The following is a 23,618-nucleotide window of genomic DNA, read 5'->3' as shown; positions in this document are numbered from 1 at the left end:
GGGACGGGTATGGGTTGGATGAAGCTATTGCCATATTCTTAACTAATTCAATGTCCGATCTTTAACTCATTTATGTTAAGGATATCCATATCCGACTATTTATTCATTTTTTTAAAAGATATCCGTATCTGACTTGTATCCAAATTTCAAGTGGATATTCAAGTTGGATATATATATATATATCTCATTGTGAAGATGGAAAATTTTAATTTTGGATTATACATATATTTTATTGTGAATTTATCGTATTAACCTCGGATAAACGAATATTTGGGTTGAATGAGACACATATCCATATTTGATCCTAAAAATATTCAGATAAAAATAATTACGGATAAATTTATCCAAATTCTTAAATGGATAAAAAAATTATACCCATACCCAAATAACTTAACTTGAGTAGGATGAATTGGGTAAATGGATATTATCCGATCCATTGCCAGTCCTACCAAAAATGGAGTCATCCCAATGTATCATCCATTTTGCCCATATGATACTGCGAACAAAAAAACAAGACACAAACATGACACATTTCAATGTATAAATGTAAAGTGGGCTAAGAAGTAGTATAGTAATTTGTATCCATTCTTTAAGATCTAGGAAGATTAGTTGACCTAATCAACCAGCTCTTATGATAACGAATTAAAATGGCAATTTCAGTCAACCAACTAGTTTGTTTGGCTTAGCCCCCGCCATTCTTGAATTCTCTTTCAAGGGCTCTTTTTCAATTATCCATATTTTAATAATCTCCTCCAATTATTCTTGAGTTTCTATTTTCTATTTTATTTTTTTATTATGATTTATTCTCTTAATTCTATCATTATTTAATTCACAAAAGGCCTGCCTTAGCCGGTTCTCTAGATGGGATCACATCTAGAGATTGGAAGTAATTGAATAAAAGTAGTTTAGAGGTTGAGAAATTGGTCTTCTTGTATTTGATCAATTTGAATAGTAGAAGGTTTTAATCCTCAAGATTATGGGTATGATCCTTGTTATAGTTTCTTCAACTCCTAATCACAAAAATAAATTGATTTTAACATTGTGTTTGGATTGGGGGAAATGGAAAGAAAAGGAACTCTATTTCTCTCTGTTGTAAGATGACTCAAAAATCAATTAGGTCCAGTCCAAGTGTATATTTTTTGGTCGGTCTGAGGTAATTTGGATTGGATTTATAACTTATGTAAGTGACCCATTTTGTGGTATTTATAAAAATGATTTTATTTTCTTTTGTTGTAAGAAGTTTAACTTCAAGTCTAAGTTTTTTATATAGAAAAGAGTAAAGAAAAAAAGAAACCCAAGGTTGAGAGATTTGGGAAGATTGACATCCAGAAGACGGTGAAGCTAAGTGATAGATGTGTGTTTTCTTGTATCGATTTGTCCCATTTTCTTCATAGTAAAATCAAGCTCCAACCATCATACCTCCGTGGACGTAACCTTTAGGTGAACCACGTACAATCTCGTATTGTAGGTATTGTGTTCTTACTCTTTCTTTGTGTGGATATTTATCTTTTTTGTATTTGCTACTATTAGTTGAGTTATCCTTCATTGTCATCATCAAACGAGATTTTGGAAGGTGTGACATACAAGGTGTTTGGTGAAATATCTAATAAGTGTTTGATCAAATTACTAAGTGAACTTTACAAAGATGTTCACATACACAACAAGTGGTATTAGAGCCTAGGTTATCTATGGAGTTTGTAATGATAAGAAAAAGTACAACGATGATAAGAAGTTTTGATGGGGTGAAATTTGAAGTGAAGTCATTTGATGAAAAAACAAACTTTACATTTTGACAAAGCCTTATCCAACAAAGGCTTCATAATTGCATTCGAGATATTGAAGTGAAGTCGGAGAGCATGTCTAATGAAATATGAGAATAGTTGAATTTGAAGACTATTAGTTCCATTGAGTTACATGTTTCTGATGAAATCATGTACAACGTCATGAAAGAAAAGATGACAAAGAGAACATGGGATAAGCTTGAGAAACTTTACATGGGGAAGACTTAGTCTAATAAGCTATTCCTTAAGGACCAACTCTATAGCCTAAGGATAGAGGATGGATAAGATATCATGGAGCACCTGAACACATTCAATCAATATTTTAGTGATTTGTTGAAGGTAGAAGTGAATTTTGAAGAAGAAAATAAAGCATTACTTTTGTTGAAATCACTTCCTTATTCCTTCAAATACTTGTGACTACACTTATATTTGGTAGAGAGGCTCTCAAGTTTGAAGAGGTAGTTTAAGACCTTATCTCTCACGTGACCATAAACAAGTTAAGTGAGAATGATGCTCAAGGGGAATGACTCATTGCAAAGGATTCAAGTGAGTGGGGTTGAACAAAGGAGAAATGAAAATCTGAAAAAAAAAATTTAGATCCAAATCTAGAAATAAAAAAGAAGTGGAATATTACTATTGCGGGAAGAAATGATATTACAAAAGAGATTGTAGAAAGTACAAAGCAAAAGTAAAATAATGGAAGAAATTCGAGTCAAACTCCATGGTAAGTATAGCATCGAAAAGTGAGAGAGAGCTCTTAACGACATCTTTAGGTAATCTCACCTCTGGATGTACTTTTCATATGTGTTCCAATCGTGATTGATTTGACTCCTATAAATCTCATGACTATGGAGATGTTTTAATGGGTAACGATGCGGCATGAAAAGTCATTGGAATGAGTACCATGAAGATAAGAATGTATGATGGGGTTATTAGAACCTTGGGTTGAGGTATGTGCCGACACTTAAAAAGAATTTGATATCCTTAGACACACTCGACTCAAATGGATGATGGAATACTCAAGGTATCTAAGAGAGTCATGGTGATGATAAGATGTATGAAACTTGCAAATAACCTCTACGAGCTTTCAGTGAACACAATTTTAGGTGGAGTTTCAATAGTTACGAAAGAAAATTCTAGTAAGAATGAAACTCAACTTTGATACTTAAGACTTAGCTATATGAGTAAAATAACAATGCAATAGTTACACCAACTACAGTTGTTAAAGGGTGTTGAAGTATGCAAGTTAGAATTTTGTAAGTTTTGTGTCACGGGAAAGCAAAGTAAGGTGTCGTTCAAGCTTGCAAACAAAAGAATCAAGAATAAGGGATTGCTAGACTACATTCATTTTTGATGTGTGGGGGCTCGCACCTAGTAAATCAAAAGGTGAACCTCACAACTTTGTCATTTTCATGGATGATTTTTCACGGAAGGTTTGGATCTACTTTATGAAGGAGAAATCCGATGTCTTTACCAAGTTTGTGGAATAGAAGATCGAGATAGAAAATCAAATGGGAAGAAAAATCAAATAATTGAAAAGTGACAATGGGGATGAATATAAATATGACAAGTTCCTAAAATTTTGCAAAAAAGAAGGCATCACAAGGCATTTCATCATGAAGAAAAATTCTCAACAAAATGACATAGCCAAGGGGATGAATAGAACTCTCATGGAAAGGGAGAGATGCAGGAGGCTACATATTGAGTTGCCCAAACTATTTTGGGCGGAATCGATTAACCATGCTTGCTATTTGGTTAATCGATCACCATCTAAGCTACTTGAATTTAACTATGCCGAAGAGGTGTGAATGGAAAAATAAGTGGACTACTTTGCATTGAAGGTGTTGGATGTAATGCATATGTTCTCATTCCTAATGATGAGAGAAACAAGTTGCAATCAAAGTTACTCAAGTGCATTTTCCTCAAATTTGAGAAGAAAGTGAAGGGATTCAAGCTTAGAGATCCGGTAAACAAAAATAAAATCCTTAGTAGAGATGTAGTCTTTGATGAATGTTACATGGCAAAAGGAGAATTCAAGAAAAATGATGGTGAGAAATCGATTGTTGGTGACAATGTAGTTGTTACCGAAATTCCTATTAGTATGGAAAAGATTACAAGAGAAGAACCTCAAATTCGATTTGAGGAGGGTAGTACATTCGGTAGGAAATACCAACAACAAAAAATGGTTCATGATGAGCTTTCTACCATAGTACAAGGAATGCCAAGAAGAACCACCATACCACCTTAAAGGTATGAATGGGAAGATAAAGTGCACTTTGTACTAGTGGCAAGTGAGGGAGACCTCATTAAGCCGATTACAAGGGACAAGTTTGAGCATTGCTTGACTTGTTTAAAATTTTGCTTGTTGAGATTGGAGGGCACCTACCCACTTGAGGTGCATGGAAATGAGAGGTTTCTCATCAAGGTAGAGGTGTTATAAATACATTGAGGTTTCAACAATTTCAAGGGTCGAAGAGTTTTTTCGTCAAGGTATATATTATTGAAGTATGGCTCAAAAATTAATTAGGCACAGTCCAAGTGTGTATTTTTTGGTCGGTCCAAGGTAATTTGGATTGGATTTGTAACTTATGTAAATGACCCACTTTGTATTGTTTATAAAAAGGGTTTTGTTTTCTTTTGTTGTAAGAAATTTAACTTCAAGTCTAAGTCTTTTTTTAGAGAAAATAGTAAAGAAAGAAATAAACCCAAGAGATGAAAGGTTGAGAGATTTGGGAAGATTGAGATCTAGAAAACGGTAAAGCTAAGTGATAGAGGTGTGTTTCCTTATATCGATTTGCCCCATTTTCTTCATAGTAAAATCAAGTTCCAACGCTCATACCTCGGTGGATGTAGCCTTTGGGTAAATCACATACAATCTCGTGTTATGAGTATTGTGTTCTTACTCTTTCTTTGTGTGATTGTTTATTTTCTTTGCATTTGTTATTATTAGTTGGGTTATCCTTCATTGCCATTATTAAACAAGATTTTGAAAGGTGTGACATACAAGGTGTTTAGTGAAATTCTCAATAAGTGTTTGTTCAAATTATTAAGTAAACTTTACAAAGGTGTTCACATACACAACACTCTCCACCCCGTTTGGTTTAACAGGAGAGAGAAGTAAAGAAACTTTATTTCTCTTGTTTGATTAGCAGTCATGAGAAAAAAGAAAAGTAATTATTTTAAGTCAAATGACTATTATACCCATAAAGATATGATTATCAAAGTCCAAACTTTACAATGAAATAAAATATAAAGACTTGACATCATTTATAAATAACGTAATAGATCCGCATCTTTCAATCAACCATTATACAAAAATATAAACATAAATTAAAATAAAATCTTAAAAATTATATAATGGATCCCAAAAAAGTAACCACAATAAAAAATATCCATTAGTTATAATCAAGTTATTTATCAATCAATGATCACCAAAAGTTATGGTCAAGTTACACCACAAAAAAAAATAGTTAAATTATAAAAAAACCCAAAGTTATAGTTTAGTTACATCACAAAAAAAATTCCAAAAAGCACCATTAATTCCCAACCGAACAACCAAATGACCAATGATTTTCATGGTTATTCATCATCATCATCAAATATCGCACATGCCTCTCAAGCGGACAACCAAAGAATGCCCGTATCCTTCCTTGTTTTTCAGTGGGAAGAGAGTAGGCATGGTCAAGTAATTCATCATTAATTCCCAACCTTTCCAACTCATCAAAAACATCTTCCTCCTTGTAAACGCGTGAGCGCCTCTCAATAATATGATTTCCTCTATTGATTGCCAATGCAACTTCTCTAATTGAATTCTCTATTCTCGGATAATCATTTGAAGATGACGCCTTTCTCTTTTTGGAATATAATGAGGTGGTAGACTTGTTTGCTGGTTTAGAATTTACTTCACGAGGAGTTGTTGGTTGAGATCGATCATACATGTCATGTGTACCTCCAAAACTCTCCAAAAACACATCATTTACACTCTAAGACTACTTAATTAAATAAGCACCCACAAGACAAACAATGTATGCAGCCATATGACATTGTTGATCCCACTCTTCAATCAAATCATCCGAGTCTTCCTCAATATCCATAACTATATAAAATAATCACATTATTACAATGATATAAAAGCATTATTAAAGGCATACTTACAATTACATTACCTTCAACATATTACAAATGATGTTTTTGAGTTTGTGCCTATAGTCCAAAGAGGGCTCCCTTCATGAGCCTTAATTTGGGTTCAAGTATTCAACACATCTATGGTGATCAATCGCCAATTGGTCATTCTCTATGGGAAGTTCAAGTATCCAAAGTTTGCCAAAGTGTGCTGTTTTTTCTCCAAAAAAGTTTGTCTTGGTTGTAACCTACATACCTACTTCCTTATTCCTTTAAATGAGAGTTAAATAAGTTCACCTTGTTCAAGTTCCATAGATTTCTATGTTCAAATCACTAAGTTCACCTACATACACTAAAAACCAACTCTATATACATTTTCACAACAAGTACAATAAATCACCTGAATTCATTCATTTTTCCATGGGATTAAATTTTTTTCTAGAAAATGTTTTCTGTACATTCATGCACACCCTCAATAATCATCGAATAGGGAACATTGAATCCATGTGCTAATGTCATGGTCATAGTAATCAAATTCGGACTCGAAAATTATTAGATGGGTCAATTCTGTTAATTTAAATAAATTTGAGAAAGCTTTGAAAAAAAAATCGATTAATGTTTTCCCTCAATTTTCCTAAAGAAATTGAATTTATCATTTAAATATTTTTATTTATTTATTTTATGAAATCATTCAATGAGGATTTTCTTGAGGATTATGCCTCAAAAGTTCACTACAATCTATGAAAAAAATTAATTAATATTGCTGAAATATGGGGTGGGGTCATATTAAGTGATTGTGAGGATGATGTTTAGCAGTTTAAGTCTGAATTTGTGTCAATTTGAGGTTTTGAAGTTTACTTTTGATTAAATTTTCTGACGTTATGCATAAGAAAGTGCTGAAATGAAGAAAAGTAATCGAAGGAGATTACAAACTAAAGAATTCTGATATTGGATAAGATAAAACATATAGCTTACTCCTTCAAACAAGATTTGAAAAAAAAAAAAAACAGAGAGGAAAGAAAGATGTTTAGTGATTCCTAATCACCAAGGCCAACTCCCATGGCTAGAAATCTCCACTGAAGATACTCAAATCTATGGCTAAAATAACCTCACAATTTCTAAAATCAATCTGTACCAGAGAGAATCAGACGAGATTTATGGGGTGGGGTTTCTTTATCTCTTCGTAATCCTACTGCACAGTGGGGCTTAAAAGTAGGGAGCAAGACTTGGGACTTTCCCTCATAGTAATCAAATTTGGAATTTCTTTTCAAAAGTTTGCCAAAAAATATTGCTAGTGCACTGAACTGAAATATTCAACACATTTTCACCTCACCACAGCAACAAAAACTTCACAAATCATTCTTACATGATCCCTAATCAAGTTCAAAATCAAAATAATGGGAGAGAAAGAGACGAAAAGAGAGAAAGAACATAATACTTTAAGTTTCTCCTGTTTGGTTAGCAGTCATAAGAGGCGAGAAGAGAAGGGAAACTGTTTATAGTCAACTATTATACCCTTCACAGTCCAAAGAAAGCAAAGTTCTACAATGATATAAAATATAAACACCTAAAGATTTTTATAAAGAACATGATAAATATTCATCTCCCAACCAAATATCATCAAGCAAATCATCCAATTCTTCCTCTCTAACCATCTAGCAACTACGACAATAAGACCCAATAAAAGAAAATCATTAAAATTCATAGAACAACAGACCAATCAATAAAAATTGCACCATTAGTGCTCTTGTGGATGAGTTTCTGCTTTTAACTATCAGGATTAGTGCATGCAGCATCATGGAAAACACTATTAAATAATCCTAATTAACCTTTTGAACGGAAACACAAACCATCACACCATTTGCTTTTGAAGAAACTTTATAGCTTATATTATGTACCCATATGTAGTGGTATGTCCATTGAATTCATTCACATAAAGTTAAATTTAATGTTGAACTTGTCTCTGTCTAAGGAGTCAATATGGCTTCTCAATCTTCCTCTAATTCCAATATAATCTGATGCCAACCACTGGTAGAAGAGAGAGAGAGAGAGAGATTTGGCCTTGGGGGGAACTATAAAGTATAAATAAAGAAACCAATGAACAAAGCTTAAAGCACCAACATATGCCACATATACAGCACAGGATGATCTAAAAGAACTATTCCTCATTTTAATTTAAGGACACTCAGCATTGTATGAGAACTTTATACCTCATTACTCAAATGCAAACTTGAAACAACAAGAGAACATTATGTGGTTTGTTACTTGTTTTGTGAATAGATCATGTAAACCTTTGCTAAGAATCTAACCCCAACTAACCATCCATTGCTGGAGAAGTCTAATTTTCTCTTTATTTTTTATTTTCCCATATTATTCAAAGGTGACAATTAAGAAAAGTGAAAAGGGAAAAAAGAATAATACAATGATATTCCTCATGAATCATACCATTATCATCTTTTTTTTTTTTGCTTGGTGTGGGGTTATTGGTTAACAGTTAGCATTTAGTATAAGAAGGGGTTCGAACCAACCTCCACAAGGTCTTACCACTTAGCCAAGTGATCCTTCTTATACCATTAACATATGAGTCGTGATGAATGCACGCAGTCTTGATATGCAGCTGATGTGGCAAGGGCACAGAACCATAGATCGTTTTCATCGGGATACAAAGGAAAAAAGATGTGCGGTTTTGTGCCCTTGCCGCGTATCAAGACCGTGTGCATTCATCATTACTCTTAACATAATATAACAGGGTTATGCAATTAACACACGACGTAGCATTGTATGTGATATTGATCAATGTGTCATGGTGTATTGTTTTGTTTTGTACCTTATCCTTTTTTTCTTCCTTGCTTTTGCATCTATTTTCTTGTTATTTATACTCCAGACTGCTTCGAAAAAAACAAACGCAGAATATGAGGGTACACACATCAAGCAGTTTTGTGTTGCTTGTAATGTTGTTAAGCAGTTTTGTCCACTTTTTCTTCTCTTTGATGAATAAAGTTGATAAAAAACAATGCTAATCAAAACCAACACAAAAACAGAGAGAACAAATGGAAACCATTAGGAAACATGTAGCAACGGAAACCTAGGTTTTTATCTCGTATTTCAGTAGTAGGTTTGAGAATCATGAATTATCATAGAAATAGCAGAATACCATCAGGACAAAAGCTTGTCACAGTTCAATTCAGAACTTGTTTACGAAAAACAGATCTGGGTTGAAGCGGGTTTCTTTAAAGAAAAAAAAAAAACACATTTTTTACTTGGGGTGTGCATAGCAAAAGTTGGTGTGCTAATATTATTTCTCTTTGGAATTTTTGAAAATGATCAAGGGTGAAGTTGGAATGTAAACTTCTTTCTTTTCTCTTCTCTATATCCGAATCTCTCTAGACAAAACTTGGCATTTTATCCCTACTATATATGCTCTCGCAACTTAACAATCCAAACAAGAGAAATGGAGAGAAACTTGCGTATTTTCTCCTCTTCTCTCCAAAATGGAGAGAATATAATGTCCTTTTATCCATTTAAACTTTGCGGTAAAGAACTAGATATCTAAAGGGGTGAATTACCATTTAGTGAGTTGAAAATGAGTTATTTACGATTCAGGCTCACTCTTCATTTTAATTATCAAATGTGAATAATCACATTTTTGTTTTAAAAAATTCAGAACAAAGTGACTATTTCGCAGGTTTTAAGTGACAACTTCGCAGGTAAACCTGCAAAATAGTCATTTTAAAATCCCCCAAATTCGTTATCATTCACATTTTGATAATTAAAATGAACAGTGAGCCGAAATCATAAATTCGTCAAAAGTTGATCACTTTTTTCAATAGCAAGATGAAGAAAATTACGGTTTAGTAAATTAAGCATTTCGAACCACTTTGGCCTACTTATTTATAATTGCATTACGGCCGAAGACTTTCAAGATATGGTTATGTGATGTTCTTGTTATGGCTGTATCAAGTTTTGATCTCAAATTCAATGAATATTTTTGTAATGGTCTCTGCCAGGATTACATGTCTAGGGACTATTTGATTTCTGCTTTAGTTTCTACACGTCGTAACTCTAATTCACGAAAAGTGAAATTTAATGGAAAGAATCAGCTCATTTTGGCCAGGGATTAGGACTTCAACCATTTTTCTTCAATTAATTTAAACTTTTAAACCAATTTTGGTTTGTATTCAGATCCCCTCCTATATGAATATTGATCATAATCATTGACAGTTTTCTTAAACATAAGCGTAAGTGTTAAAATTCAACCCAACAGATTACAAAAAATGGACACTTTATTTATAACAAAGAAAAATAAAAACAATTCCAAAAAAACCCATTTATGTTCTACACACAACAAAGAAAGATTTACATGCAAAAATAAATACTGGACAAAAGAACGGCACGAGGGACACATTTCTTGTCCCTACAGAAGGCCTGCTACAGGTGACGTGCTAAAGATCGGTTTATCTTTATTAACATTGTTGCTACTGCTTTTCCTTCGAGGCTTCGCTTCACCAAGCATTGTTATAATGTCTCTCATGCAGGGTCTGTCCTTGGGTAGCTTAGCAGTACATAGAAGTGCAATCCTAAGGACTAAAAGCATCTCTTCTTGAACAGGTTTGCACTGACCACCTACGTTGGAGTCTAGTGCTTCTTCCAAGGCTATGTTATTTCTAATCTTCGTGCTTACCCATTCGACAATGTCGATGGATTCTCCAAACTCGGGATCTAAGGGCCTTTTCCCTGTGAGAAGCTCCATGAGTACAACGCCAAAGCTGTATATATCGCTCTTTTCATCGACCTTCAATGTGTATCCATATTCTGCAATTGAAGAATCCAAACATAGATTAGTTTATGGCTAATTTGCCAAAACATGCATCGAAAATTGAAAAATTCCCAAAACGATGCACTATTCAAATTAATTCTGAAAATGGTAATTTATCGTTTTCAAAAATAATTTTTTTTTTAGTAAATGCCCTTTTTTTTAATCTTTGCATTGAAATTATTTAATTACCCTTCTTTTAATTTATATTCAAATTAAAATGGTCTTTTTACTACTCAATAGCACATAAAAGAGTTGGGTTTTGATAAATGTGAAGGGTAAAATGGTAGAAGAAAGCGAAAAGGGAATTTTTGGAAAGAAAATGTAGACAGTACTGTTCATTCTTTTTTTTTTTACCGTTTCGGTAAAAAAAAAAATTTTATTCCATAAACAGTTAATTAACTTTTTTTGGATTAATTTGAATAGTGTACTGTTTTGTTAATTTTCTCATTTATTACTGAATTACTTCAAACACAAAATAAGTTCATAATTTGAAACTCACCCGGTGCAATGTACCCATAGGATCCAGCAACCTTTGAAACTGTCTCGTTCTTTGTGACCATCATTCTTGCTAGCCCAAAATCAGCGATTCTCGCTTCAAGATTCACATCGAGAAGTATGTTGTTCGACTTGACATCCCGATGGATGACTGGTGGATGGCAGTCATGGTGGAGATAGGCCAGCCCTTGTGCCACCCCGAGCGCAATATTATACCTCGAAACCCAATCAACCAACAACCTCCCTGATTGTTTTCCATGTAATGCTTCCCAAAGGCTACCATTTTGCATGAACTCGTATAATACCATCACTTGGGCATCTTTATGAAGATACCCCAACAACCTTACAATGTTCCGATGCCGAAGCCTCCCTAGGAGATTCACCTCTCCTACTAGATTGTCATCGTTACTTCCTGACTCAATATCGGTCCCTGCCCTCCATAGCTTTTTCACAGCAACAATTGTGTGCGGTCGTTGTATCTCTGCCTTGTAAACAATTCCACTCGCACCCATACCGATCACATTTGATTCCTTTATACATGCTAGGATGTCCCCAGTAGTGAAGCCAAGTCTCTGAAATGCCATCATCCTCCAGGGCCACTCCTCATTTCCTACATTGAATCGATATTCAAAGCAACCGCCGCTTGAGTACCATCTTTTATACATCCGTCTCCCAACAAAAACCGCGATCCCAATAGCCAAAACTACTGAAATTCCGACAACCCAACCAGTGATGATGTGTTTGACATGTGTCCTTCGTTCTCTTGACAATGTCACACTGGAGCTTCTAGAACATGAAGGAAGCACTCCTCCACATAGACCCACATTGCCGATAAGATCATCTGGGTTCATTGTCCTCAGCATACCATTTGTAGGGACTGGTCCCTCAAGCTTATTGTACGACACGTTGAGCATTTCTAAGGCTGGCGAGCTACCAAAATTATCTGGTAAAGCACCCGAAAGCGAATTGTTGGATAGATCGAGAATGGCTAATGTGGGCATCATCGCGATCGCTCTTGGGATTTCTCCTGTGAGCCCATTGTTTCGAAGGTTCAAATTCACTAACTTTCCACAGGAAGCAATGCTTGCTGGAACTATTCCCGTGAGGTCGTTGGTTGATAGATCGAGCATTGCAAGTGATGGGCAGTCCTGGAATTGATCTGGGATCTCACCTTTCAAATTATTATTAGAAACTAAAAAACTTTGAAGATTTGGTATCGAAAGAATGCTTGAAGGGAGGGAGGATTGGAGGTTGTTTCGAGAGAGGTCGATGAAGGAAAGTGAAATGGACGAAGAGATATCATCTGGGATTTCGCCGATGAGATTATTGTTCGCCAATTCCAACCGTTGAAGCTTTGTGAGTTTCCCAAGTCCGAGGGGAATTTTTCCTGAAAGATGATTATTTTGCACCCGAACTCGAACTAGAGAGAAACATGTCGAAAGACTAATAGGAATCGGACCCGAAAAGGCATTGTTGAAGAGAATGAGTTTAGTAAGATTACCAAGATTGCACAAACCAGGTGGAATTTCACCCGAGAATGAATTTGATGATAGATCCAACCATTGCAAAGGTGAATTCTGCCCAAGATTCATCGGCAAAGGACCCGATAAAGAATTGTTCCACAGCTCGAGCACCTCTAATCGTTTCAAATCACCAAATCCGAATGGAACGTGACCTGTTAATCTGTTGCACATCAGATTCAAGAGTTGCAAATTCTTCAACTCTGATAACTCGGCCGGGATCTCTCCTGACAAAAGATTATCAGAAATATCCAACATTACTAAGGAAGTAATGTTGCCGATTTCGAATGGAATCTTTCCCTCGAAATTGTTCTTATAGAAAAAAATCGTGTTCAGCTGCTTTAGCTTCCCCAACTCAGCTGGAATCTGCCCACCAAGATTACCGACTGACAGGTCTAAATAACGAAGATTGGTGAGATTACCAAACTCTGCTGGAATTTCACCTTCGAACTCATTGTATCCGAGAATTATACTCTCCAGTGACGAAAGCTGCCCAAGCTCTCTCGGTATTTGACCTGTGAGATTATTACCCGAGAGCCCGAGAAACTTCAATTTCATCAAATTCTTGTAGGCCGTCGGGACCAAACCTTCGAAAAAATTTCCTCGTAAATCTAGGCTCTCGAGCGACGTAACATTTCCAAGGTCTTCGGGTAGAAAACCGGAGAAATTGTTGCTTGATGAATTAATGGTCTTCAGTCCTTCCACTCTTCCAAGGCCTTTAGGGAAGTCGCCGAAGAAGTAGTTCTGACTGACATCGAAATTCTTTAAAAGCATGAGATTAGATATCGATTTAGGCAATAACGACGAGAACCCATTGCAGCAAATGTTGAGGAAAGTGAGACTATGAAGCCGTTGGATATCTTCGGATACACGACCACTAAGATTCATATAAGAAAGATCGAGCTTCTCGACTGCGCCATTGGAGTTGCACCAAATTCCATTCCAATTGCAGTGAAGTGAACTATTCTTAATCCCATTATTGTCATGCAATTTCCAATCTTTAAGGTGATCTAATGGGTCGATAAGACTTGCTTTTATCAATAATAAAGCTGATGCCTCACTGTTTGATACAATGGGCATTACTTCATTAGCAAGAACAAGAGAAATGCCAATGTAATAGTAGAAGAACAGCAAATGTTTGGTCTTCATTTCGATGTTCTTCAGCTCTCTCTCTCTCCTCTCTGTTTTTCTTATTTTTCAACCATGTTCTCTCTGAAACAACCACAGAGGAGGTGTGATGTAAGAGGGAGAATTATGGAGAGAGTGATATATATGTGGAGGGATGAGAGAAGATTGGATTAGAGTTTGTTTTTGGGTGATTAAGATTAAGACATGTCCCTTCACGTTTTGGAGAATATTTGAGACACCCTCTATGTTTTCAAACTGATGACATGCGCCCCTTGACATCATTCTACTTTAGAAGACTAATAGAAAATGAATTAATGCCCTCATCTTCAACTTATGGCCTAAAAAATTAGGTTTTTTCTTTCAAAAACCTATCATCTTCAATCTCTTGGGAAAATTGTTTTTAACCTATTCAACCTTTTATTGAATCTATTAAAAATACCAAGGTGTTAGTGATGCAAAAAGTTAAGCACGTATCTCTTGGGGTCGTAATATACCATCATATACACTGCGGTTGATGTTTGCGCATACCAATCTGTAGTGGTTTTTACTTTGATACCCTTCAGATCCCTAGGTGAATATTTATCCTAGTCACCCATTCCACTAACATCTTTTTTTTTTTTTTGATAACGAAGGGTATCCGGGCCAGTTTGCACGCACCAGACTAGTCCCTACGCCCCGCACTCAGGCTATACCCCACTACGTGGAGTGGTGCGTGGCCACCAAGGTTTTTTATGGGTAGTGGGATTTGAACTTGAGACCATAGAAAGAGTAGATTCCTTGGCCCCAAGTTACTACCATTCAGCCACCCCCATGGTGGTACCCACTTTGTGGTAATTTTCACTTTATTACCTTTTTTTTTTGAGACCTTAAGCAGTCTTTTCTCAAAGTTGCTTCTTTTGTGGTTTGACCCAAGATGTGGTACTAGTTCTAATACCCAATGATATGGATCTTACCAAAACACCAAAAATACCTAGACGTTCGTGTGCGAAAAATTGAGCCCAAATCTCTTTAGGGTCACAGAAAATTCTTGAAGGGGATAGGATCTTAAGATTGAATATGTAGGTAAAAAGTTCTATGGACGAGGTTAAAGATGACTGATTTTGGGATGAAAAAATCAAAGTAATTTGACTAGAGGTTGAAGATGAGGGCAGATAGGTAATCTTTTATTAGCTTCTCAGAGAAAACTGAGGTCAAGGGGCATGTTGCTAGTTTGAAACCACAAGGGGTATCTCAAATATTCTCAAAAACATGGAGGGTTATACCAAGATCACACTTTGTTTTTTAATAAAAAGTGTTATTAGTTTTATTTATTGTAAGCTCGTGAGGTTTCGGGTTCTGTAACAGCTGTTAATATGCTTACAACCTTTGGACTTATTGAAAATTTCCCCGACGTTAAACATACAAAGAATGTGCTGAGTTACTGAGCATATTTCTTCTTCTTCTTCTTCTCCTTCCATGAACATAGTCAACCTAAGTGGGTGATAATAATAGTAGTAATTATAATAATTTTGTTTCTTTTTTGTTTTTTATATAATTAATATTGTTTCTAATTTCAATTAAGAAAACCCTAATCATTAAATTGGAAATAGTGGAAAGGGAAGTATTCCATACACCCTTGATAATGCATTGAGGATCATGCAGCTTACCACCAAATACATTTGAAATCATAGTTTTAAAATTAGTTGAGTTGAGTCGATTGGATTGGATTTTGGGGTGACTCGTCCCAAAAACTTGATGGAATCAACTTGTCTAGTCAATTTCCCAACTAAAAAATGCAGCAAGTTAAGTTAGAGTTATTTGGTTATATATAAACTTTTTTTTTAAATATTAAAAGTTATTTATGTTGAGTTCAGTCACACATCAGAAACCCATTGCCTTGTCTCTCTCCTGATAAGTCCTTGGGCCTCTCCACTCATAGTCAATTGATTTTGAGTTAGACTCCAAACTTATCATGGTATCAGAGCGAGTCTTTCTTTACTCCACATCACCCAATGCATATCTTCACATGTTTCAGCTCACACATACGGGGGCGTGTTAAGTTTAATCCTACATTGGACACTCATTGCCTTGTCTATCTCCTTATAAACTCCTGGACCTCTCCAGTTAGAGGCAAATTGGTTTTCAACTGGACTCTCAGATTTATCAATTTATTAAATATTTATAAAATTAATATTTTTTATTTGAGTTGCATTGTGAGAGTTTTCAAGTTGACAACTTGATGGATCGGGTCAAGTTCTCAAATTTTAAAACAATGGTTGAAAGTTTTGTACCGTTCAAGATGTTTTGCTTGAGACAGTTCGGTCTTAATTACTATCAAAATGAAACATTATCTATGATACATTGCTTGGATCAAGACAATCTCTATTTTTCTTATGGTCATATCATGCAAGATTGATCTCATTTTTTTTTGGCTTTGATGGAGTACTTCTCCATTCCCATCTCTATGTCATTGAGAGTGTACTTGCCTAGGAAACCACAAATCGATCACCCTATTTTACTTACTAATTGTTTTGTTTAGAATTGCAACTTTAATTATTTAAATTTAAGTAGAGGTAATAAGCCATGAAGATGGAATTGGGTCTTAATTGGAGAATCGATGATTTATGATCATGGATTATTTAAAGATGAAAGTCTACCAAGTAATGGGTCAAGATTGATGGATGTGTACCATTTGGCGGTGAGGTGCATCTTCTCTAAATGTATTTAGTGTTCATGGAATATTGTCTCTTGAGAAGAATCTTAAGCAATTTGAATCATAGATTAAATATATTATTTATTAATAAAGCTCCTTTTAAGCACCCTACATGGGTGTGAAATCTAAAGCTGTAAAATAAAATAATTTCAAGGTGGGACTCTTTCCCTCTAATAAAACTAATAAATAGTAACCTTTGAAGTACAAGCTTTGCACCATTACATCCCAATTATGGTTTACAACATCACTTTGCTTAGTCAAGAATTAAGATCTTAGAATTATCAAGGGTGTGGACCCACACCATATCAAGATCATGGGTGGGACCCACCTATATAGTGTTTTTATACATCATCCAAGTGACAAACACAACACCCAATTTTTTCAAGGACTTATAGGGCCATTGACGTTGGACACTTGGTGATGTCCAATGAATGGTACCAAATTATGATCATTGGACGACGGAATTGGGTAGATTTTATATCACCAATAGATCGTAATGATCAATGAAATTACGGAGCTATACCACTTGGCGTAAAGTATGCCTATAGAGGCTATAAACGATCGAAAGGAGGTAACGAAGAACCCGAGTTCATCAAATTGCTACATAGAGAGCAATGTTCAAGAATCCAATCAATGATTAATTGGAACAAATATTTGTTAAATTGATCACACCACGGTCTAAAATTGGTGAATATTTACATAAATTTTTTAAAATATGTATACATTTTCCTCATCATAGAGATCATTCTTACAAAAAATCAGCCCAATTCAAAATATGTAAGTCATATAAGATCAATTTTGTCTCCCAATGTTCTCTCCCTAACGTTGTCCCCTGAACGCTACCAATATATTCGTTAGACGATTTTATTACATAGTAAACTGCCTCATTACATAACAAAATGCTTCACGTACTAACTTATCCCCAAAGTAAGTAAGTTGGTTACCTATATTTTTTTGGTGCATCGAAAACACAGAAACAGAATAAAAATGATCACAAGCTTTGTTTTATTAGTAGTTTAGATTAGAATAGATAGAAGAAGAAAACAAAGAGGGGAGATGATGGAGTCGTCAATCATGAAATGTGGGTGTGGGCCCACCAACCGCCATTCTTCTTAAAAACAACTGATAATTTTCATGTGCACACATGTGGGTTAGAGAATATTGTAAAATGGAACCATTGGCAGTTTAAGATGGGAAGCCATGTGAAAGGACAGCTTCCTTGACAAGAGGTAAAATATTTTATGATCTTTTGTAGAATAGTTTATGATCGTTTACTCTAAATTTGAGAATCCATGATAGTGCTAGTTACGTGTCATCACATGGTTTTTTGCAACCACCACTACCACCCAGCCTTTCATTGTGGATGGGTGGGACCCAATTAGAGATCTGATATCACAAGTATGAATGTAAGTTGATGGTCGAAACTGATCAGTGACTCTGATTGATCGAATGGTCGGGGATTGGTTGGAACGTGGTTTTAAAATCCGATATCTAACTTCATATGATCTCTCTCCCCATGTCACAGTCCTTACATGTCGTGATCCAACTAATGCAAATCTTCAAGTGTCTTGCACCGTATGATGCCTCGCTGTTCCAACAGCACGCACGAATGTCTAACAATGTTAATCAAGGGCTCCCCACACCCACATTAGTGTTCTTGAATTGTAATATAAATGTCTTGAGGCAACATGGGACTCACACGATGCATACGGGGCACTTCACATAGTCTACGTGCCATAACATGTCTATTTCTAGCATACGGGGCACTTGTACAATGTTATAGCATCACATGACACGGCAGTTCCTGGCCATTTGCACATTGAACAATCTATTCCGAGGAAAAAACCCATACCATGGAATTGGAATAGTCATATCCATCTATAGGGACCATTCGAGGATGACGTGCATGCCTGAGACGGAGCCATAGCAAGCATATATACATACCAAGCCTCAAGGCCCATATAAGTATTGTAGTCTTAGTTCCACAATCTGCGCGTGTCCCAGACCCACTAAGTAATGCCTATGTGATGATGGCATGTGTGACCATGGGAAAGGAGTGGGCAAGCACTTGTGTTGGACTTATATGGATATTATCTCATTATCTCAATGTTGAGGCCAAAACCCACTTGAAGGCTCCATTACTAAATATGCGCGTTTTGACCCATTGGACCAGGTAGAAACCATAGTCTTATAGCTTACATTAACACAAACTACAACGCCACCTAACCATTACCAATAAGGCTTAAATGGCTTGAATTTTGTACGAGTTTGAAAGGTTTGGGCCCTTGTGGTGGATCCAAATAAAAAAATGGGTTGAATATGGTTTGATCGATGTCCCTTGATCCAAATAGGATTTGGGTCGGATACAAATCCTTCTTTATATCTGCCTAGATCCAAATGAAAATTATTTTTCAAGGTTTTTCAAAATATCCCTTTCCTCTACTTTAATATAATATGAATTCTTAGAAAATAAAAAGGATTATAATGTTGAAATGAAATAGTGAAATAGTGTTGCAATTAGCAAAGAAGTATAGTAGAAAAAATGTTGAATAGTCCAGAATTATTTGACTCGACCCGACTGTAATCAAGCAATTCGATTAGGTCAGATTTAAATCTTGATTTAGTGAAAACAAAATGAATTCAAAAATGATTTTATCCAATTGGATCTGATTTGGATTTGGATCTAAATAATAATAAATAAATAAAAATTGGATCTGAATATGGATATACTGAGATTCGACCCGGGGCTAACCTATTTTAAGCCCTAGTTGCCAAGTCAAGTCAAATCATTAAAATCAATTTAAAATTATTTATTCATATATATTTCTATTTAATTAATTATAATTTTATTCTTATAAGGTGAATTAGTATTTGCTCAGTCACAAATTCTTATTTTAAATAAATAATGAACATTTGAATCATTAAATATCAATTGTTTTATATCAAAAGATACAAAATCCTATTGACACGGCAAAGTTTTTTTTATATATTCAAAATATGGACGAATCATCTGGAATGTCAAACGAGTCAATGCAGTCGATGATTCATATTGACCTCTCGCCTGAATCTTAGACAAGTTTTAAAACCATGGGTTGGAGTGGACCGCCATCCTAAGGTTTGTGACCATCCGATCGTCATTACGATTTTTAGTGCATGAATCGATGATTATCAATTGGTATGCTCTTGAGAGAATCATTGATCGGACTGGCATTATTACTCATTAGAAAATGCAAGATTACAAAGGATAGGCATTACCCCTCCAAATCATCTAAGGGTCGGTGAAATGGCCAACACTAGGCCTTAGGAAGTTGAGGTCTTGAGTTCAAATCCCCCCTTAGAGCAACTCCATTGCAAATAGGCAAATCCAAAAGGCTATGCATTTTATTGTGGAGAGCCAATTTGCCTATTCAGGGGTCTTCACTCCAACACAAAAGGCATGACGGTTCTCTCTCTCTCTTAATATTTTAGTTTTTTAATTCTAATAAAAATTAATTCTAAAATCAAATAAATCAAAAAATTTAAAATTTTGTTGTTCAAAAAAAAAAAAAAAAAAATTCAAAATTCCTCGCATCAAAATTCAAAATTAAAATAAAATTTCAAATTCCGCTCTCAACCAACAAATTTCAAAATCCCTCTCACAAGAATTCAAAATTAAAATAAAATTTCAAATCCCCACTCTCAACTAACAAAATTTAAATTTCAAATTCAAAATTCTACGAAAATTCAAAATTGAAATATAATTTCGAATCCCACTCTCAGTCTACAAGATTCAAAAGCCCTCTGTTAACCGATAATATTCAAATTTCAAAATCCCCCTCTCAATTAACAATATTTAAAATTCAAATTCAAAATCCCGTTCTTTAAAATTTTGAAACCATTTATAAAAATAATCATTTTCTTTCTCATTTTCACCAAGCTCTATTACATCTTCTCTCTCATTTTCACTTAGCTATACTACATCATTTTTTCTATCTCAACTTTATTTTCTCTTTAAATACTATTTTGATGTATACTTTTCCTAATATTTTAGGATTTATCCTTGATGATGAATCCAAGGATGACAATGTAGAGGTGACAAAAAGAGTGCTCAAAGAAGAAGAAAAATTGAATAGCAAATATGAACGACGCGCCGTCATAGTTCCATTCTCGACCACGTTACCATTCATCTTAATAGAGTTCAAGGTCATGAAAGACTCTATCATAATTACTTTACTGAAGATCCTGTATATAATGACATCTATTTCAGATGAGGTTTTGAATGAATCATCATCTTTTGTGCTGAATTAAAAATACAGTGGAAGTTAACAATCCATATTTTATCCAAAGAAATGATGCCCTCAAAGTTCTCGGTCTGTCTTCCATTCAGAAGATAACATTCACATTTAAGATGCTTGCTCATAGAGTACTAGCAAGTTTTGTGGACGAGTACGTGCGGATCGAAGAAAGCACCTCTATAGAAAATATGTGAAGATTTGAGAAAGTTGTTGATGTCGTGTTTGATGACAACTATATGAGATCACTAAACACAAATGATATTGCTCAGTTACTAGCAATTGGCCAAAAATGTGATTTTCCTAATATGTTGGAAAGTATCTATTGTATGCACTAGATATGGAAGAACTGTTTGACGTCATGGCAATGGATGTATATCAGTCACATCCATGAACTAACATTAATTTTGGAAATCATACCTATACAAGATTTTTGGATATGACATGCCTTCTTTAAACTACCTAGATCGGTGAATGACATCAATGTGTTAAATCGGTCTCATTTATTTTTTGAATTTGCTAATGGACGTGCCCTTCCTATCAACTATACAATTAATGGGCACGACTATACGATGGGGTATTATCTTGTTGATAGCATCTTTTCAACATGGAAAAAATTTGTAAAAACAATTTCATGTCCACAAGGCTTGAAAAATATATTTCATTGTAGAGCAAGAAAAGATATAGAATGGGCATTTGGGGTCCTCCAATCACATTTTGCAATTGTGCTTGAACCAACATGTCTTTTGGATGAAGAAACAATACATATATTATAAAAACGTGTATAATAGTGCACAACATAATCATTGAGGATGAATGAGATATGTATGACTATGAGTTCGATACATTTGATGCAAGTCCGCATGTATTAGTGTTGCATGAGCATACACATGAATTGGTAGACTTCTTTAAAATCCGTTATGACATCAAAGACAGAGAGATCTTATCGAATATTTGTGGGAACAACACAACCTAATAAGAAACTTGTTGCTAAGTATTATACATTTTAATTTTCTAAGAAACGTGAACATTGTTGTAAATTTATTGCTAACTTGTTATAAGCTTGTTGTTAAATATTATGAATTTTAATTTTCCAATAATAAAAAACTTGTTGATAAGTACTATGAATTTTAATTTTCCAAGAATAGAAAGCTTGTTGTAAGTTTTTTGTTAAGTATTATGGATTTTAAAATTTGCATTTTCACTTAAATTTAAAAACTAAATGTTGCATTAATAACATCAATTGAATTTCTCGAAATACAATACATTACACATTTACTAAACATTAAAACCTCTTTTTGCAAGAATCACCATCTTAAAGCCAGTATAATTTTGTGAAGTGATCGGATTTAAAACCTCTTTTTGCAAGAATCACCATCTTAAAGCTGGTATAATTTTGTACAGTGATTGGATCCATGTTGGTAATGTCGGTTATCATTATTTGCTCCTCGTGTATATGACTCTCAAGTTGCATTCTTTCAACATCAATTGTTAATTGTTTATCATGTTGAACTAATACTCTATCAAGTTGTTCGATTTTAATATATTCAAATTCCATCTTCTTTTGCATGTAACCATCCAAAACAATTCCTGAAGGTGATTCTTGAATGCCTCCTTTGCCTTTATTTTTAAGTGCCTTTTTTGAAGCATTTCTGCCCAATGGTCAGTTTAAATTGGGAGAGAGTTCACTATCATCCTCTAAAGTAACTGAATATGGAGTTGCAGGAGAAGACGAAGCAGGACTCACATTGCTATGATTTTTTTATTTCTTGACATTGATGGTATTATCAGCCCATTTTTGCTCATTCCTCAATATTTGCCAACAATGCTCATGCAGAAATGGTTTTTTCATAATTTTTTTTATACATTTCCATCATTTCGTTGAGTTAAAAAATATATAAACAATTATAAAAATTTAAAATTCAAAAAATAAAATCATTATAATTCTAATAACACAATTATTACCTTGTCTTGCTCGGTCTATCCATTTTGTTATTTCCTTCAATTTGTTTGCGCAACTCAATAAATTTACCATACTTTATAATTTCCAAACAACAGTTTAAGAGAGAGGTTTGCATACACTCGGTTCCTCCATTCTCTTTAAAGTAGGCATGAATACAATTTCAAAAGGAACCATGATGTTGTTCGTCCCCCGTAATTGCATCTTTGCTCGTGTTGATCCATCCAGATATGAGGAGAAGATCCTCGGCTTGGGTGAAATTTTTAGCTCGTTGTAATTTTTTCATTGTGGCATCAACTTCATTAGGGTCTCGGGAAGGTAGGGTGGAATTAGAGTCGGCCGTGAGGAGACTAGTATGGTCACCACATTGATAAGCCATCCACACAATAATTTTACAAAATTAATTTCACAAATCCCCAAATTCTTAAATTATTCACACCCCAATAAAATAATTTCACAAACCAATTTCACCCTAATTTCTTAAATTATTCATACCCCTATTAAATGTTAAAACATTCTCTTCAAACATTACATGATGTATGTTGTCAAAGACTAAAACAAAGGCTAATTCAAAAAAATAATAATAATAATAATTGACAGAATTTATGTGGGCATTCCAACATTTACTTATTCACAATCATTCATTTATTTTCTTTATTTATACTTGTCTGCAAACATTACAAAACTTATGTTGTGAAAGGCTAATTCAAAAAAATTTGATAGAATTTATATAGGCAGCCCAAGATTTCCTTACTCTCAACCATTTATTTATTTTCTTTATTAATATTTGGGTGTATAAGTAAAAGTTGGGGTGCCAATAGCAACTCGAACAA

General features: G+C 34.6%; 1 protein-coding gene across 1 annotated transcript; it reads right to left on the bottom strand.

Moving 5' to 3' along the window:
* Nucleotides 1-10,237: 10,237 nt before the first annotated feature.
* On the bottom strand, nt 10,238-14,030 carry LOC147382867 (uncharacterized). The gene is made up of 2 exons (XM_086428050.1): nt 11,219-14,030; nt 10,238-10,715 (listed from the first exon to the last, which is right to left on the bottom strand). The coding sequence occupies exons 1-2, from the start codon at nt 13,881-13,883 to the stop codon at nt 10,318-10,320; spliced, it is 3,063 nt and encodes a 1,020-aa protein (XP_086284176.1). The 5' UTR covers nt 13,884-14,030; the 3' UTR covers nt 10,238-10,317.
* Nucleotides 14,031-23,618: the final 9,588 nt, after the last annotated feature.

Source organism: Akebia trifoliata, chromosome 16 (assembly GCF_017979445.1).
Source record: "Akebia trifoliata isolate Shusen 1 chromosome 16, ASM1797944v1, whole genome shotgun sequence".
Lineage (NCBI taxonomy): Eukaryota > Viridiplantae > Streptophyta > Magnoliopsida > Ranunculales > Lardizabalaceae > Akebia > Akebia trifoliata.
The sequence above is the reverse complement of the archived record's forward strand: the minus strand, read 5'-3'. Positions and strand labels throughout refer to the sequence as shown.